The sequence below is a fragment of the Hydra vulgaris genome, chromosome 15 (genome assembly GCF_038396675.1).
Source record: "Hydra vulgaris chromosome 15, alternate assembly HydraT2T_AEP".
Lineage (NCBI taxonomy): Eukaryota > Metazoa > Cnidaria > Hydrozoa > Anthoathecata > Hydridae > Hydra > Hydra vulgaris.
Genome location: NC_088934.1, coordinates 17120063 through 17140785, shown reverse-complemented (window position 1 = coordinate 17140785; position 20723 = coordinate 17120063). Strand labels below are relative to the sequence as shown.

Genomic DNA, 20723 nt, shown 5'->3' with positions numbered 1-20723 from the left:
GTTTTATATTATTAAAAGGCTAAGAATTTTAGACAAAAAAGCTATTTTATGTTTCCAGCGAAATGGAAATGATTTTATGATTTATTCTTTAATATTACTACAAAGAGTTTTTAAGAATCTTTTTTTAATAATTATCATTTTCTCTTTTGCCAAATACTACACTATGTAAATACTAAAGTTTATACAAATATGTAAAGATACTGTATGCCAGCATCTAAATAAATAGTAAACATATGTTTATATCCAAATTATGTATGCATAAATGCAGCTTTTTTTTAACCTCCTGTATCCAAGCAGGTATGAAAGTTTTTATTCCTTCTTTTTGTTTTTAAATCAAACTTAATTCTACTTCACATTTTTCTACTTCATATTAGGTTCTAAAGACTTTTAGAAAATCTTTAAAAGTGTCATTAACTAAAGTAAGTCTGAAATTACATCTTTAATACATGGGTCTTATTTCTTCTCTCCAGAATAAGGCAGAGTTATTTGCACTTTTGAATCTATTGACCATACTCTTCTTGCCAATTCAGTTAAACAGATTAATTGATTGTTAGACATCAATTTTAATCTTCTATGGCTGTGGCTCAGACAACATTACCATCATAGTCTTACAAAAGTGTTCTTTACAATTCTTATCAATCATCACTAAAATATTATTAAGTGCTAAAAAAGTGGAAAACGTTCTGACCTCTCAAACTATCCTATGATTAAGATGAAGTTTAAAACTTCATATAAAAGTTTTAAGATTAATGACTCATTTCTTTCTAACCGCAATATTATAGTCTTGAAGGCCTACACTCTTCATTATCTCCAGTAACTTTAAGAGTACTGCAAGATTCTATCTTTGCTCCTGTATCATTTCTTATCAACAATAATAATATTCCTGAATATTTCTTATATCTATTTATTTGCTGACAACTCATCTTTATATTTTTGTCTTGACATTTTGATTGCTTAGAACAATCCATCAAAAGTCTTCACTTTTTGATTGCTTAAAATAAGTAGCTGATCCTTAATTTGATCTTTCTTCTGTAACAGCTTGGGACACGCAGTAGCTTGTGGATTTTAACTCCAACTAAACTTAGTTATTTACTATTAACTAAATTAGCTAAATAGCTAATAACTATGGCAATATTGTTAACATTCCTACATTGACAAATAACAACCCTTTCACTCCCAGACAAGGTCCAAAAGCACATTGTAAATGCAGCTAGACCTGCTTTATCTGCCAAGTTTAAGCCAATATAACTATATTGTATAACTTATATTTGCTTATATAACTTATATATGGCCAATATAACTTATATTGGCTTAACCGAGGGCGAATGGAAAAATGTCAGTATTTAATAAATAGTAAATATATGCATAAATTCATAATATAAAATATTATGAATTTATAATATAATATAAAATATTATGAATTATAATATCAACCCCTGCTAAATCTTATAATTTTGCAGGGGGTCAGGTTTGAAAAATGCCCTACTTTTTCCCAGGGCCCAGACCCTGGTCACATTCACATAATGGGTAAACATATAAAGTTTTCCATAAATTATTATTTTTATTATTATTATTATTATTACTATTATTATTATTACAACTACTATTATATATTACAAATATTTAAAAAATTGAAACCTAGCTCCATGTCATCCAATGAAACTTTTAAGACTCTGTTAGAATTTATCAGTGAGCCAGCCAAATGTAGAAACTCCCAAGTTTTTTGTTTACCTTGTATAACATATTTATATTCCAAAGGAGTTTGAATACATTCTTTATTTATGTTTAAATCACCTGAGTAAATTACTCCTTCTGAGTCATTACTAAAATTAAAAAAAAAAAAAACTTGTCAATAACAAAAACATTGCTGCTGTTTGCATTTTTCGATGCTTAGTTTTCCGCTAAGGCAAGTGAGAGAGTAAGAAAACATAATCATAATATTTTAGTATTTATTTTAATGAAAAACATTTTTTTTGTTATCGCATCATAGTCCAATAGAATGTTTATATATGTATCATGACTGTTTTAAAGTTGGCATATTACTTATAAATTTAAATCTTAAAGGGTTGTGATATGAAATTTGATAAATGGAACATGCACTAAAAAATAGTTACAATGAGAAAAAAGTTCAAAAATAAGTTTTTTCTGTAAAAGAGTATTTATTCCTCATATTTAGTTAGCTTCATTAGATGACCGTAAATAAAAGGCAAGGTCAAGTATTTGATAAATTAATATATATCTCAATAAGTCTTGATTCTTGCCAACTCCATGTTTTATGTTCAAGAACAAAATTGTTAAATAAATTATTTTTTATGTTGAAAAACATCAATTACAAGATAGATTGTTTCCAGAATTTCACAAAAACAATGTAAAAACCCTTTATTATTACTATTGTTGTTTTGTTTCTTTCATTTATGCAATTCTCTCTTTGGCATTATTTTATTTCAGTTTGCCTACTGTTGAAACATGGTTTTTATTTAATAAATTTTTATTTTTTTATTTTTTATTTTATTTATTTTTACTTTATTCTCCTCCCCAAGGTTGCAGGGATGTTAACTGGTAATTACTAAACTTTTATACTTAACTGTGCTATTTTGTAGTACAATGATAGGTTTGTTACAATGCAGTTTTCCAATGCAATTTTTGTTACATTGCTTACAATTTTATTTTAATAACTTAAGGTATGCTTTTGTTGCATGACTTTTTAACTACTTTTTAACACAATGTTTCAAAGCTTATTACAAATGATAATCACAATAAATGATATCACAATAAGTTTACAGGTTGCTTACTATTTTATAATTGTGTTTTTGTGTGTATGTGTGTGTATTATATATATGTAATGCATTGTATTATACATACCTTATATATGTTATAATTGTAAATCATATATATATATATATATATATATATATATATATATAAAATTTTTAAATTACCTAAGTGGTTTCATATGTACACCAATACCTCTCCATCCACCAAGACAATCATGTCCAAAAGAAATACCAAGATTTTCAACTCGCTTTTGTGATATATAAAAAAACTTGATCCAAATGATGCTGTTTAGTACAGTATTCTTAACTAATCCTTCTTGATTTAACCTAACAAAAAAACAAGTAACAAAAGAGAACTTTAAACTAAAAATAATTGAAATTTAAAAAGTATTTTGATAATGCATTTTACTTTACTTATTTCCATATTTTTTTACTAATTATTAATGTATTACAGGTTGATAGAATATTTCAACAATATTTAAATTTTATAATATTGATAATCAAAACAAAGCAATTCAACAAAAACCATTAACTTGAAATACTTTGTCTACTATTTTTGATTTTTGTTATATTCTTTGAAAATAAGAATTTCAGAATGGCAAAGTAAAGAATTAATTACATTGCATAAGTTCTTTAATACTGGAACATTTCCAAAAACAGAGTTGGTGAAACTTTAATATATGCCTTAGGCAGCTAAATTGTCCTTGACAACGATGTTAACTAAAAGATTATTTAATGATCTAGTGATTTACAATGAACTATAAATGAGGGTATGAGCAAAAATCAAGCTGAGCTGATAGCAACAACATCAGGATTTCCATATTTAGCAATTGTGCAGCAATCGCAGCAATCAATATCTGAAGTGTTGCATATTGCAGATGCATGTAGAAAGAAAAACAAAGATAATATTGTGCCACCCTTCCAATATGAACTAAAAATGTTTATGTCACTTTGACAAAATCAGCAACTTTCTAAAATATAATAATTGCTATGACATCAATCCAACTTACACAAACAAAAAGAATAACTATTTTTTAAGTCTGTAGAGTATGTCATTTCCGCTTCTGCATTTTCTACTGATAAAATTGCTATCACATTAACTGCTTTTAATTGACTTTAATGTTACAACTTAAATGAGCTTTGCTGTTGAAAAGACCAATGTGATAGGGAAAGCTCCACAAACTAAAACAGTTTTGTACCACCCTTCCAAAATGAACTAAAAATATTTATTGTCACTTTGACAAAATCACTAACTACTCAAAACACATTAAATGCACTGGCATTGATCCAACCTACATCGACAGAAAGGGAAAGTTTTTTGAATTGCTGGTAATTTCTGTACAAAATTCTGTACTTCTATGAAATTTAATCTGTTGGATATACTAGTCTTTCTAAAATACTACTTTTTTGAAAACATGATTTTTAAGTGACAGTTTATTATAATTTGTACTTTTTGCAGTGCGCTTTAAATTGTAATTTGTTTGCTTCTTATTGTTAAAATAAATGATTTTCCTTCATTTTTGTTTTCTTTAATCTACTTGTAGTATATTTCAGTAGGTTACATTAGAATTTTACAAGTTTCTAGTTTTTTAATAACTATAAACTCTGTTTTTAGCACTTAACTTAAAAACAATATCATAAAAAGCAATACTTAATAAAAAATATTTATATACTAATATATTTATATACATATTTATATATATTGATCTTGAACTTATGACATAAAACCCCATTATAAAACCATATTATTATTATTGTTAATAATAATATGGTTTTATAATGGGGTTATAATTATTGTTATCTAAGTATTAACCATTTAAGGATGTTCTACCAAGAAAGTTTATGCCCTGACTTAAATGAATGAAATCTTTCTTAGCTTTCTTGGAGATTCGTTGATGTACTTGGTTTAATTTTAAATTTTAGCATTAGTTTCATTTTAAATGTTTACTTAATTAAATTAAATTTCACACTTTTTGAATAAATGAATTGTGTGTTTGTTGTTGGTTGTTTGTTTTCTAATTTATTTATTCTGTTTTGATTCTTAAAAGTAAAAAGAGAAAGATGAATGGTAAACATTTTTTGTTTCTTTTATCTTTTTTTAGTTGTTCTTCAGAACATTTTAAATCTTGGTTTTTAACAAAGCAAGTTATAACAATGTAAAAAAATGTAAACGATTTAAAAGATAAATAACTACTTGGTAATCTATATAAATTTTAAGTACATTATCAAGAAGATTAGGTTGGTTAAAAAAAGTTTTTTTTTTCTGTTTAGTTGATAATATTAAGGAAGTTGCAAGAAAGTTTAAAAGCATTTTAATTTTTATAAATATTTTTTAAATGACTTAAAAAGTTTAAAACTTTATCAAAAACATAAGTTTTCATATGCAACATGTTTTTTTTTATTAAATTCAATATTTTTAGAATTATTTTTATTATGTTTTAATTTAGTACATTTAAATTTAACTACAAAGATTGTGACTGTTAATGTGAAGTAAAAGACTGATTATTATTTATTCATTTGATTTCTATTTTAAAACTTTTTAACTACTTTAGTAGAATAAAAGTGTATTTTATATATATATATATATATATATATATATATATATATATATATATATATATATATATATATATATATATATATATATATATATATATATATATACACACACAATATAGTAGATATATATATATATATATACACACTATAGTAGAAATATATATATATATATATATATATATATATATATATATATATATATATATATATGTATATATATATATATGTATATATATATATATTATATATATATACTATATATATATCTACTATATTGTATGTGTATATATATATATATATATATATATATATATATATATATATATATATATATATATATATATATATATATATATATATATATATATATATATATATATATCTACTATAGTATATACATAGATATCTACTATAGAGAATATAGATCGGCATTTGCTTAATATTTTTTCTTATCTTTATAGCAGATGACATTTTCAGAAAAAAACAAAGAAAATAATGAAAGAAAAGATTGCAACCTCATCCTAAACTCTCAAATGATATAGCAGCATTCTTTTGTGGCAGCATACAATCATTATGCATCATATGATCATTTAACCCAACTGAGTATTGTCAGTTTAGTCTAATTTAAAAATATTATTTAAGCTTTGATTTTTTTGATATTTCGTTTTTGTTGATTGGCTAGTCCTTTTTTCAAAAAATTTCAAGTTGTTTGACTAGCTTTAGACCATTTTATGGAAGAAATAAGAGTAACATTTAAGTAAAACATTTTTATATACATATATTTTTTTGTCTAAATCTTTTTGAGATTTATGAGAATAAATAAAATTAGTTTTTAATTTTTAAATCTTAGTTTACTTACGGATTTTTTTTAACTTGGTCTGCATAGCTAACTTTGTGTGGATGGTCTATATCATCTGATTTCTGTTTATTTGTTGATCTAAGCTCCATTGTAGTTTTTGTAGGCTTTTTAAAAAAAAACATAAGAATAGGTTAAGAATAAAATTAAGAAATTTATTTGTTACAATGAAAACAAAATTAAATAAAGTTTTTTTTTAATTAATAATCCTTTTATGATTTTAATTCCTTTGTTAAATTTTTATCAATTTTAAGCAAGTACTTAAGTAATAATGGATTTTAAGAATAAAATTGTCAATAAACTAAAATTAGCAATTTTCACTTTTAAAACACATTTATCTTTTCAAACTATAATCCACACACCCTCACTTTAGTTACCTAGTTACAGAGTTGTTTACCTACTAGCATAGAATACAAGAAGGGTATACAAATAATAATAAGAATTTTAGTATTTGATTTTAAAAGAAATTTTATCAGAATATAATCAATTTAAAACATTTAATTTTTACTTTCTTGGATAAGTTACAAGTTTGCTCATCATTAACATCTGTATCCTTTTTGTTCGAGCAAGATGAAGATCTACTTTCAGAACATTGAGTATCAACTTTTTTGCCCCCAAATGAAAGGTTATGCTGTGCTAATTGGTCATTGTCTTTATTACCAAAAGACCTATCACAGCTACTTGATCCTTCACTCGGTAGCTCATTCTTGCTATATATATGTATAAAAAAATGCTATTCATAATTTAATTTATGCAGAATTTAAAAGAAATTTTTTTTCTAAGGTTTCGTGAAAATTACTTACTCTTCTTGTTTATTATTGAAGTCCTGAGGCGGAACACACATTTGAGTCACTTCTGAACTATTATTTTTACTATTGTCAAGCGCAACTGTTTTGTTTTTTATTTTGTTTTTCACTGTTTCAATTTCAGATTTATGTTCAATTGATAAATTGTCTTTATTATGTAGCAAATCACTCTATAAAAATCATAAGATAATAAAAAAAGTATTTTAAGTGTTTCAGTGTTCATGTAGTATGCATTAACATATAAAAGAAAGATATTAGTGACTATACATTTTTAGTGATTATACATTTTAGTGACTATACATTTTTTTATATTAATTACATTAAAAACTTATTCTTTAATATTCATATTTAAAATGAGCCTTTCTTGTACATTATTTGACTTCATAGTAATATGAGTCACATAATATACTATACAAACATAAAAAATTGTAATGCATAAAATATTATGCAGGCTTCGGCAGGAGTAAAAACCGCACGGGCTATGAAAAGCCCGTCACCAATAGACTTTGCGGGCTAGAAGGGCCGCCCATCTCGATGATCTCGCACAGGCTTTTACAACTTTAAATTTTTTTTTTATTTTTTTTTTAAAGTTTTTAAATTTTCTTCTATTTTTGAATGAAAATGTCATTGAATATGAAATATTTTGTGAATTGAACTAAAATAATAACTTGGAGAGCCAATTGTTTGAGAGCTAATTAGAAAAAAAATCTTTTATTAATAAAAGTAAATGAGTTGGATACTTTTCAAGTTTCAATAATTGTTTTTCAAAGTCTTTTATTTGCTCAGAGCTATTTTCGTTTCACGCGGGTTAGTTGTTTTATGGTTGCTTTTATTTAGATTTGTTATTTGAGTGAACTTCATTTAGTTTCATGTTCATTTTTTTTCTTTATTCCAGATATAGGCAAACCAATAAACTTGAAAACAACGGAAAAAATCATAGAAACAACCATGACGCTTTATCACGTTTCCTTATTCAAGCATCCTGACGTGTTTTTTTACCAAAGTCTATTTTAGTATATTATTAGTATATTTTTTTACCAAAGTTTATTTTAGTATATTTTAGTATATCGTGCTTCTTTAGTTCCTTCGTTTCTAGTGAATAAAAATCTTATAGAACGATAAAATTTTCAAAATCTAACTGCGACTTTTTTAAGCTATAGCCACAAATAGTTTGAAATCTTTTTTTTTTAAACCTTAAATGAATGAGTTCGATAGTTTAAGAATTGTTTGGTAACTAATGTTAATGTTTCAATTCAATTGTTTATATACTTATGCATTCTATTGGGCGTGAAAACTAAAAACTCACTTAAACTGTTTATAATTTGTTTTATAATTTTTATAACTTCGCTTTACCTATGCCTATCCTGATCGGAAATAGTTAATCTGATACGTAAATAAAAAAATTTGAAATCAAATTTCTCTAAATAAAATTAATAAAAAGTTTTTATTTAGAAGTACTATTAATTTTTTAAGATACCGGGCTTCCATTACTTCTTATACAATATAAGCATGTATTAAAGAAGCGTTATATAAACTAAAAAAAGCTTGAATTCAACCGTTGTTGACTTTAAAATTCAGCATTATTTTATTGCTTTAAAATATATTTATAATGAATTCAAATGCATTAAATATAGTGTTAGAATAACAGCGATAATATGAAGACAACTGTACATTATTTTTTTTATAAATAAAAAAAGGTAACATGTATAGTTATATTTTATTTATATTTAATTGTTTTACAAAAATTATATTTTATTTATATATAATTGTTTTACAAAAATTATATTTTATTTATATATAATTGTTTTACAAAAATTATGGCAAAACTTCTCCAATTTTAAAATCTAACTCAGTTTCTTCACTTCCACTCGATTCTGATAATTCCAATTCACTTTCACTGCTTAAATCTGAATCAACGAAATCTATGTCTACTTGTTCATCTTTTATCGAAAAAAAGATCACATGGATAATTTTTTTTATTATCGTTATTATTATAAATACCAAAAACCCAAAATAAAATCCTAATTCTTGTGCATCAAATGCGTATATTTCCCTTTTTTAATCAAATAATTATTAAATTTATAACATAATAAGGTAACTCGATATTATATTGATTCGATATTATACTCGATATAATACGGTAATTCGATATTATATCAATCAGTTATCTTTGTTTGAAAAACTGTATGATTTAGTTATATTATTTAAATTGTTTAAATTATAATTGTTTAAATTTTACATTTGAATATAAAAAACTATAACATGGATTTTGCTATCCATATTAAAATTATGTCATAAGAGAAATTTTAAAAGAGTACATAAATAAAAAAACATCATAAAATTCACCTTATTTTTTACCCAAAATTTATTTTTGAGACGGGCTTTTTTTGGCCCGTCTAAACTGACTTATACGGGTGTGCGGAGACGGGCACGGGCCATAGCCGGCCATTCCTGCCGAAGCCTGATTATGTATATAAAATTTTAATTAAATAAACTAAAAAGCAATGAGGTAACTTGTATTGCAAATCAAGATACTGAAATAACCATGTCTTTTGATCTTTTTGTGAATTATAAAATAGTGCATAATATTGTTGATTTACCCTTTTCTGATTTTTTTACTTTTTTTAACTCAAAGCGTTTTACAAGAAGTCATTCACAAAAATTTGTTTACAGCAAAAGAATGATCAAAGTATCAAAACATGAAAAAGCTTGATCAACAATGCCATTGCACAATTTAATAATTTGTTTTCTTTATACTTACTCTTATTGGTTACTCTTACTATTTTTATTGGTGCAACATAAGAGTAATTTAGTAATTACCTGTCTCACCTTTTTGTACTTTGTATAATTATCAAGTGCAAGTAAATAAACAAAAAAGCCTAGAGCTTCATATATTGCAAAAAACAGAGCTAATACTTCTTCAAAATCCATTTGAAATTATTTTAAATTGCTCACTGTTTAATTACTGTTCCTTTGCTAGACCATCTAAGTACTGAGTTTTGTATATTTTATATTTTTCAAATGCAAATAAATAAAATTCAAAATAAATTAAAAAACAAATTTGTGACAATCAAGGAAAAATGTGAAAATACAACATGTATGTATATTATAAATTAACAATACTAAAGTTATGTTGGATTACAATGCATAAAATTGGGAGGATATAAAAAGTATACATATAAGATTTTATATAATAAAAAAGTATGTGTCAAATATAAAGTTTGATTGTTTTATTTCAGCCAACTTATCTAAAATCAATTGCATAATAAAGAACTTTATCAGTTTTTAAGTATTTTGCTGGAAACTTAATAGTTTTTATCGTTGAATTTTTTTTATTGCTTATATATATTTTTTTATTGTTGAATTATTGCTAAAGTAAATTTAATGATTATAATAAAAAGTTGTTTGAAAACTTTTTCATTTGCTTTTTTTTATACATACAAACAACTACATACAAACAACTACATACAAACAACTACATACAAACAACTACATACAAACAACTACATACAAACAACTACATACAAACAACTACATACAAACGACTACATACAAACAACTACATACAAACAACTACATACAAACAACTACATACAAACAACTACATACAAACAACTACATACAAACAACTACATACAAACAACTACATACAAACAACTACATACAAACAACTACAAACAAACAACTACATACAAACAACTACATACAAACAACTACATACAAACAACTACATACAAACAACTAAATACAAACAACTACATACAAACAACTACATACAAACAACTACATACATTACAACTACATAAAAACAACTACATACAAACAACTAAATACAAACAACTACATACAAACAACTACATACAAGCAACTACATACAAACAACTACATACAAACAACTACATACAAACAACTACATACAAACAACTACATACAAACAACTACATACAAACAACCAGTTTTTGAATAAGTTGATTTATATGAGAAAATTCTTTTATTTAAATATTGACTGGTTTGACCCACATCATAAGCATTACAGCTTTTACACACCAATTTATATACGACATCATACCAACCTTTTTATGGGATAGTGCTAAATGAGACTTTGACGCTATTATTATTGAACAGTTTCTCTACACTTTACTAATTGTTACATTGATGATATTTTTTAAATTTTCACAGGCTCTAGGAGAGAATTTCTGTTAGTTAAATTATTTTTAAACAACCTTTATCCTACAATTAAGTTCTTGTTAAACTATTCAACAGCATCATCCGCTTTTTAGACGGATGATGCTGTTGTACTCGGGAAACATTCATCAGATAAACATCACTAAAAAGTTATTACCATTCAGTACCATTTGGTAGACCTACCAAATGGTACTGAATGGTAGTTTGGTAGATATACCAGACTAACATTTGGTAGACATACTAAAGTCCTCAAGGGCAGATCCAAATAGCTTTATATAGAAATCCAACAGACACTCTCCTCCATTTTATTTAACACTATCTTCAACACATCAAAACAAGCATCATTTTACTCACAGGTCATTCATTACAATTACCTAAAACACTAACAATTTTTTACTACATTTTTTTTAATTTCAGTCCTAATACATAACCATTAGCATAACCATCACCTATGCTCATATTGTGGGTTGATTGTTTGGTTATATTTAACATTTCTCCTGGCTGAACTTAGCATCATCATGGCCATTATGATCACCATATTGTAACACCATTATGAAATATTTCTAAAAAAAATGACACAAAATATTGACCCAGCACTTTTCTGAGATCTTTCTTTCCAGCTGGGTTTATATATGATTGTTTATATTCAAATATTTTTTCTTTGTCTATTCAGCTGGATTTTATATATGATTGTTTACATTCTGATGTTTTTTCTTTGTCTATGAGCAAGCATGGTGCATTATGTTGATCTTTCTTTCCAGCTCGATTTACATACATGGATCATTACATTGATCTAGCTCTTTTCTCCTTGAGATCTTTCCAGGTTAATTTTTTTATATAATTGTTTACATTCAGATACTTTCACTTCGTCTTTCAAGCTGGATTTCATAAAAAATTGTTTACATTCAGGTATTTTCTCTTTGCCTGTAAGAATTCATGGTTCATTATGAGTAAAATTACATTAATAAAAATGTAATCTTATGTGACTCCACATTTAGCAAAGTCACATCCATTTAGAGTATTTTTTCCTTAATGTTAAAATACTTTTTCTTATATACTGTTTATTCCCTGTGTTTTTCTTACTTATTTTTCAATTTCTTTTAAATTTACATTTTTATAAGTCTTCTGTGTACATTTTTTTTGCTCTTTTAAGAAAAAAAATTTTAAATTTTCAAATAGGAAAATAACTTTCTTGCAATAACAAGAAAGATAAATGTTATAGAAAAAAAATACTTACAGAACTTTCAGATCTATTAACTGAAGAAATGTTGTTTTCAGCCTTCTTCAGATTGCTATAATTAGATAAATTTTCATTTTCTTTGTTTTTAACTTCATCCAATCCAGAATTGCTGACTTCCATACAAGAATTTTGTTCAGGAACTGAAAAACCATCCTTAAAAAAATTCTTTAGCTTATGTATTATTTATGTCTATCTTTTTCAAAACTTTTATTCAAAAAAAATTACAATTAATTTGTTTAATGTAGTTTAAAGTCTAATAAATATAACAATTTTTCTGAGTTTTAACAACATGTTCCAATTATACAATAATCATTTTCAACTATAAAACTGTTAAATACAAAACTTTTTAATATACAGTAAAACAAACATTAATTTTATTTGTTAGTCAAACAAAAGAAAACATGAAAGGTGTGAAACACCTTTCCCATAGAATAGTGGAAAATTTAGATCATTATGTAATACATCATAGAGTAATAAAAAATGTCAATTAGAGCTGGAGTAATAGCATGTAATAAAAAATCTGTTTATTAAATTCAGGATTTTGCCACATAATGTGTAACGCTTCTTTGATTTTTAAGTGATGCAAAGTTTGGACGTAGTCTAATACTGAAAAAAAAAAAACCTATTGGCTACATTAAATCAACTAGTTTTTTAATGAATATGTTGATTTATATGATATATTTTTTGTAATTTTAAATGTTCCTCAATTCTTTTATTCAAATGTTGAGTGGCTTGACCCACATAACAAGCATTACAGCTTTTACATACAAATTTATTTATGACATTTGAGCAGAGATGTTGTGCAGAGATGTTTTATCCTTGTTGAAAAGTATGAATTAATTTTACAGGATGAGAATTCTGAACTTTCAATGTTTTACAATGTTTTTTGCATAAATCATAAATAATATAATGTAGTTTTACAATTACATTTAATAATTGTAGAGAAAATAATTACAATAAATAGAGCTACTATATAATAGTAGTTTTACATTTTACTAAAGTAAAAAAAAAAAACTGCTATTGGAAAAAAAAACTGAGTTATAACTAATAACAATGCACAGTACTATTTTAATGCAACACATTAAAAAGGCATAGATGTAAATGTGACCAACATTGTTTTCTGCCTAAAATGACGAACACTATATTTATCTTAAATCTAATTATATCATTTTGTTTGTCTCCAGTAATGCCTTTTTCTCTTTTCTCGTATTGAGGATACAGATTTAAAGTTAGTATAATGGTTCCAAAGCTGGCTAGCAGAAGGATTTTCTTTGTGGTAGCTCTCAGAAAAGCTAATTTCATTAACAGCTGTAAAATATCAGTTATATTAATAGTGCCATGTTGCACATAGCTACTACCATGCACTGTCTATGATTAATTCAAATTCGATTTATTATTCAAACATTTACTATTCAACTTCTTGTAATAATTTACAACATAGCTGTAATACCTAAATAAGGTAAAGTGGTATAACATTGACACATCTTTATAAAATATATTTTTTTCTCTTGATGTTACAAAAAAATATTGATAAAATATTTTCACATGATATTGCTACCATAAATCGAATAAATTGAATAAACCAAAGAAATCGATAATAAAAACTTAAGTAGTTATGTGATGTTATTAATATATAATTTATTTTGTGATTGGTACTGTTAATGTTTCCTTCTATATAGGGAAACTTTGACATTATATTTTGTGCCATGAATGTTAATTTGCGTTGTGAGAGGTGAAATTATTATTGTAGTTTTCACAAACAAAACAAAGAAAAAATTTTAAATATATACTAGCACCAGCCTACATTTTAGTTTTAATAATTAGCAGCATTAAAAAGTTGTAAAATTGCCATAAAAATGTAATGAAATATTATTATTTAAAAGATATCAATTAGCTTCAGTTCTGATAGCTAACTATTAAGCTCTACATCACATTAATGACTTAATATCTGACTTCAATAAAATCTCCCAGTGTTGTAATTTTTTGCTGACTTTCTTTGTGACAGACTTTTGGTGTTTGGTTAAATTTCTAAAACAACAAATTTCTAAAAAATTTTACATCTTCAGGTTCTGATGTTGTTTATTCTATCAGTACTATGCAACATTATTTGGTGCGGATTTAAACTTTCTGCAAGTGTCGGTTTTTAGATCTGTTAACATTTAATGTATTGGAACATTTTTTTTTAAATAACTTTTTGAGTTTGCTTTTTTTGATTCCATTTTATGTACTCGGGAAACATTCATCAGATAAACATCACATTCTGCCAACTTTTGCTTTATTATTGGTCCAAGAGATAACTTTAGCATTCCTGTCATTGTTACCTCAAAACCAAAATAAGCATTTAAAAAAAAAATACAACAAAATATTCTTAATTGCTTAGTATTTAGAAACAACATCATAAAAACACATGTAAAATGATATTATAATATGGACTTTTTATGTAAATTTTATGGACATGTAAAATGATATTATAATATGGACTTTAATATGAAGTTTTTCAGCAACAAAAAAAAATAGAAATTAGTTTAATTTATCCTCGCTGTATTGTGTTGACATTTATACTACTATTATGCGAATAAAAATATTCATTCATTCAACATCTGGCTGCAGCATCTGTTGGAATACTTTAAACAATAGTCAATGACAGATGACTTGTTAAAACATTTAATCTAACACTTTTCAATGTAACCCATGTGTCAAAGTAACCCTACATTACCTAATATAAAAATTTTTGTACATTTATATAAACTGGCATTAAAAATTACCACCAAATTATTTCAAAATATTCATTACAAATATTCTTGGTATATTGAAGTAACTTTTAGTCCTTTAAATACTGTACTTCATGCAAAGATCATCAGACCTACTTGTTCTTTGTGAGATTAATTTAAATTTAGTTGTTTCATCTTCAATAAGATTTTATTGGTGCTCTCCTACATTAAAACCTGGAGGGTGGCAACTATGACCTATATCTCTCTCTATCTCTCCTGTTATAACTGTCTAACTATTTATCAACAATTGAACTTTATTGCTCATCACATTACATTCTTTTAGTACCATTGAATTTCTGGCTCTAAAGCTGAAAATGTTGATCTTTCTTAATTTTTTTATTCATATAGTTAACTTCATAATTTATTTACCAAACAACACTAATAACATATATTCACTCCTTGGTATCTATCTTATCTCTGACTCAAGTTTGTGCTCAAATTCTCCTTATTTTCTTTTAGGTGGTTCAAACCATGTGATGATCTTACTAAAACTTTAATCTCTTGTTTACATCAAATTCAACCTATCAGAACACTTCTTACTACTATCTTAGAGCTGACTGGAATTCAATTAACAATTTTCTTTTTGATGGTTCATGAGATGATGCCTTTTCTATTTTGAAAATTAAAATCTTCTTCAAAATCTCCTAGATTGAGGCAGACATGGAAAATTTTATTGCTTCTTGTCAGTTTCAAGTCCACCCTTATTCTGGCCCATAGTTTTTTTTTTCTTCTTGTCATTTTTATTTTTATCACCAGAATAATCCTAATATGAGCAGACATTTTTTTACCATTTTAGCAAGAAATTGATGCTAAAAAGTATTGTCTAATGCTAAGGTTCATTATTTTCAGATTAGAAATTTATCACAAAAGTTAGCTTCTAGAGAATTTTGAAAAATTTCTCAAGCCTGGCAAGCTGGTCTTTTCCATGACCTCTCTTTATATGGTGAATTTGTAAATATTTTTAAATTTATTAAATCATTCCTTTCTAGTAGTGGCACAAGACTCCATCATTGGCTCTGTATTATTTTTCGTTTATACTAGTAATCTTCCTTATAATACTCTATATCATATATACCTCTTATGCTATCTCTGTAGTGGTTTTATAACTGATAGCAGATTCATATATTCCAGTCATGAAAATAAATTTATCACTTTTTAATTGCTTTAATTCTTTTATTGCTTAGCAATAAACAGTCAATCTTGAATGTGATCTTTCTTCTTTATAACTTGGTAACTGACAGCTGATTTGTATATTCCAGTCGTGACAAAAAATTTATAACTTTTTAATTGCTTAGCAACAAACAGTTCATCTTGAATGTGATCTCTCTTCTTTGACAACTTAAGGCTCACATTGGCTGGTGAACTTTAACCTAACTCAAAAAAAGTTCACTGCTAATAATTATTGCAATACTGTTTTTAAATATTGATAAAAATTATATACACTGATGAAAAAAGAAACACACTATTACTGAGTTAATTCGGCTTTATAACTTCTTGGATGAAAAGTAGATTTTCGATCCTTTTTCTACGCAATACTAAACTTTCAAAGAAACCATAGAAACCATATATCAATCAATTAAGTTATCATCTGCTTAAGTTGCTTTTTGTTATCATCGGTGCTCGAAGTGCGTCAGGATGCCGTCCCATCACCTTTTTATAAACAAAGATTTGGAAGGATGGTATTTTTAATTTACTGAACACCATCCCATTACTTATTTTTCTCCACCTCGAGCACTGGTTATCATCCTCATCATTTTCTCACTAAATAATCCATACTCTGCTCTAATCTTATATTTGTCTTTAAATGGGGAATACTTTTAATATATTAGGACTAATCCTTCTTATGATTCAAATAACGCCCTTTTCCTTTTAAACAAGGCTAAAAAAAGAAATGTTTAACCTCATGAATAGGACAATGGGTCAAAGCTTGATTCATTGTCCTATTGTCAAATATTATCATTGTAAATGTCATATGTCTTCACGATAATTACTATTTGACTCTTTATTCAGCAGTAATGTATCTACATGTTGCAAGTTTTTCTTTATCTTAAAATACTTTTACTTATATAGTATTTATTCTGTCCTCCTGATTTTCTTACTCGATTTTTTTTTTTTTTTACTTTACAGTTTTATAAGCCTTCTGTGTACAGTATTCTATTTTACAGTATTACTCTAAGTATGAACTATTGTCAAATTTGAAATAACATTCTTGCAATAGCTATAAAGATAAATGTTATATAAAAAAATAACTTACAGAAGTTTCCAATCTATCAACTGAAGAACTGTTGTTTTCATCATTCATTATATTGTTATTCTTAGGTAAACTTTGATTTTCTTCATTTCTAACAACATCCAATCCAGAATTTTTGACTTCTGCACAAGACTTTTTTTCATGAACAGAAATACCATTCTTGGAAAAAAACTTCAGTTAATGTTTTATTTACATCTCTTTTTATTGTCATTTTTTATATAACAAAACTTTTTATTAAAAAGAAATAATTAACATTACTTGTTCTGTTAATTAAATAAACTAAATTGATTATTATTTTAAAATTGAAGTGTATATTTAACAATTATTTAATGCGTTATTTTTTTATCTTGTATCTATTTTCTTATTTTAAGTGAATTTTTTAAAATTTTCAAATTAGAAAATAATTTTCTTGCAATAACAAGAAAGATACGTGTTATATAAAATATTACTTACAAAACTTTCTGATCTATCAGCTAAAGAATTGTTGTTTTCATCATTCATTAGATTTCTATTTTTAGGTAAACTTTGATTTTCTTTGCTTATAACTACATCCAATCCAGAATTGTTGACTTCCACACAAGACTTTTGTTCAGAAACATAAATGCCATCCTTGGAAAAAAATTTTAGTTTATATATGTCTATCGTTATAGACATTAATTATATAAAAAAACTTTTACTTAAAACAAGTAACCATAAATTAAAAATGTAGTTTTATATAAATATTTAATTATTGTAACGAAAATAATTACAATAAACAAAGTTACTATATAATTGTAGTTTTACATTTTATTCAAGATGAGAAAAGAAAAACTGCTATTGAAAAAAACATTTAAGTCACAACCACAAGTGGCTGCATATGAAAAACTATGTAAACAGAATAGGGTTTAGAATTTTCTTCTAGGGACAAAAAATAACTTTCCAAATTGAAACAGATAGATGAACTTGATAAAAAAATATTCAACTGGAAGAAAGATCAGGTTTTATGACAACCAAAAAGTTTATACCTAAATTGTCAAGACACAACACAAGTTTTTTTTGTTTTTTCATTTAATTCACCAAAAAGGCTACTACAGATGAGTAACTTGGAACCTCTCGCTTATGAAACAAGCGTTTCATAAGCGAGAGGTTCCAAGTTCAACCACTAAACCACTGCCGCGTTACCCAAGGACATGGGTCAATGACAGCAAACAGCATACTAACTGTTGTTGAAAGCATAAAAAGTAACAAAGAAAAAAACTTAAAAGTAAAAAAAACTTAAAATATGAAAGTAACCTTGGGTATATAAAATGTTTTTGGCTTGAAGCAGTATCCAACCTCAACATAATGAAGCCTGCTTGCAGCAAAGTTAATAAACAAAATCCAGAAATGATAATATTAGTAGGTACCAGAAATAATTAAAACATGAAAAAAAGAATTTAACTAATGTGCAAATTTAGTGAAAAAAATTGCAGGCTTTGCTAAGAAGCGTAACACTGTGCACATTTTATATATGAAATGGTGATTTCACCAACATGTTCAGCAATTTATGTTAACCAAAAATTTTTATGCATAATATTTTAATTATTTTTTTATATTGTTTATGTGGCATTTCTTTAGATAACGTTAAGTCCTAAATAATCACCATAAAAAACATGTCAAGTCTATTTGCGAAATAATTTATTTTTTTGATAAAAAAACTGATCGTTAAATTAATTTTTTTTTTTCATTAAAAATATGATTTTAAAAACTAAAAATTTTAATTTAGTTTTGAAGGAATGCTCTTTTTTAAAGAAATAATTTTTTTATTATTTTTCGCAACCTTCATAACATAAAAACATTACAACAAGCCTTTTAAAATATTAGAATTAAATGTGTAAAAGTAATTAAAAAACTTCTTATTTTGTTATAAGAAACAAGAAGTATTTTGGTTCAGGAGAATTTCTTTAACAAATAAATTTAAATTTTGTTTCTTATTAATTCAATATCACATAAAGTTTTTATAAATTAAATTTTATTTATGAGCATATCATGTTTAAGAATAACTTATTGGTAACTGTAAAGTCAACCCATAACTTTTTTTTTTTTTAAACATCTTCGCTTCCAACAAGGCTGCAAGCAACCACTAATTAGAGTTGGAAGTTACTGGAAGAGAAAAGATGAAGATTGTAGAGCAAGATAATGATTGACGGACGACTTAAAGGATTGCAAATTATATGAATCAGGAAAGCAAGATGAAGGAAGCGAATTCCAAAGAGCTGATGTTTGAGGAAAAAAACTTGAGGAATAAGAGTTTTTGGAGCACTTAAATGACACTTAATTGAATGACATGTAACACGAGAATGAATTTTAGCAGATAGAACAAGAGATGCAAGTTCTTTAGAGCAATGCCCATTATAGTATTTGTAGAAAAGAGAAAGAGAAGCAACATTACCACAATGTGATAATAGTTAGAGTTTGGCTGTAAGAGCAGGTCCAACTATGTTTACAATTCGTTTTTGCACCTTGTCTAAAAGAGAAAGGGCATCATTAGAAGATTCACCCCTAATATGACAACAGTATTCCATACAAGGCTGGATTTGAGATTTATAGAGATAGAGAATAGAATCAGAAGTAAGAAAGTGTCAAGCTCGATAAAGAGATGCAAGCTTAGCAGATGCTAATTTTGCAACAGATTTGAAATATGGTTCCAAGAAAGATTGGAAATAAGAGTTAATCCTAGAAGATGAAGGGTAGATGACTCATCGAGAACATTAACATTAATAAATAAAGGAAGATCTAAATTATTGTGACAACGATTGGCTGAAAAAAATTGAGTTTTATCTGAATTAAAGTTCACCAGCCACTTTGAGCCCCATGCTGTAGCAGAAGTGAGATCCTTTTTAAGCTCAAAAGCCCCCTCCAAGCTTGGTCAATATGATCAGAAATAACATCAAAAAGAGTGCAGTCTTGAAATGAAGGAGAGCAATATAAAACAAAGAGAAAGGCGATAGAGTGAAGTGGTGCTAAACGAAAGCACATGAAAGAATAGTCTGTGGATTATAACCTAGTTTCCTGACAAATGGGTGAATTCTTGCGAATGTAAATGCCCAGGTCAAGCATGTGACTATTTGAGTCTCTACGAATTAAAGGAAGATAACCATCAATACTAAGATCACAAGATGAGACAGTTGAACTCAAATTAGTTTCACAAAGAGCAAGTAGGTCTGGTAAACTTTGCAAAAGATAAGACTCAACAGAAGAAAAGTTACTTTGAAGACCACGAACAGTGAATGATAGGTTTAGAGAACTTGGTGATGATGATG

General features: G+C 26.1%; 1 protein-coding gene across 2 annotated transcripts in view; it reads right to left on the bottom strand.

Annotated features, from left to right (window-relative positions):
• LOC136071981 (E3 ubiquitin-protein ligase rnf213-alpha-like) overlaps window positions 1-20723 on the bottom strand; it is a 213293-nt gene that overhangs the window by 175228 nt on the left and 17342 nt on the right. For both annotated transcript variants that reach the window (XM_065818859.1, XM_065818860.1), the window contains 8 exons: window positions 17896-18051; window positions 17446-17601; window positions 12418-12573; window positions 6993-7165; window positions 6698-6899; window positions 6193-6296; window positions 2940-3101; window positions 1639-1823 (listed from right to left, as the gene is read on the bottom strand). In XM_065818859.1, the coding sequence (XP_065674931.1) occupies window positions 1639-1823; window positions 2940-3101; window positions 6193-6296; window positions 6698-6899; window positions 6993-7165; window positions 12418-12573; window positions 17446-17601; window positions 17896-18051 (1294 nt within the window). The remainder of the gene's footprint in view (window positions 1-1638; window positions 1824-2939; window positions 3102-6192; window positions 6297-6697; window positions 6900-6992; window positions 7166-12417; window positions 12574-17445; window positions 17602-17895; window positions 18052-20723) is intronic.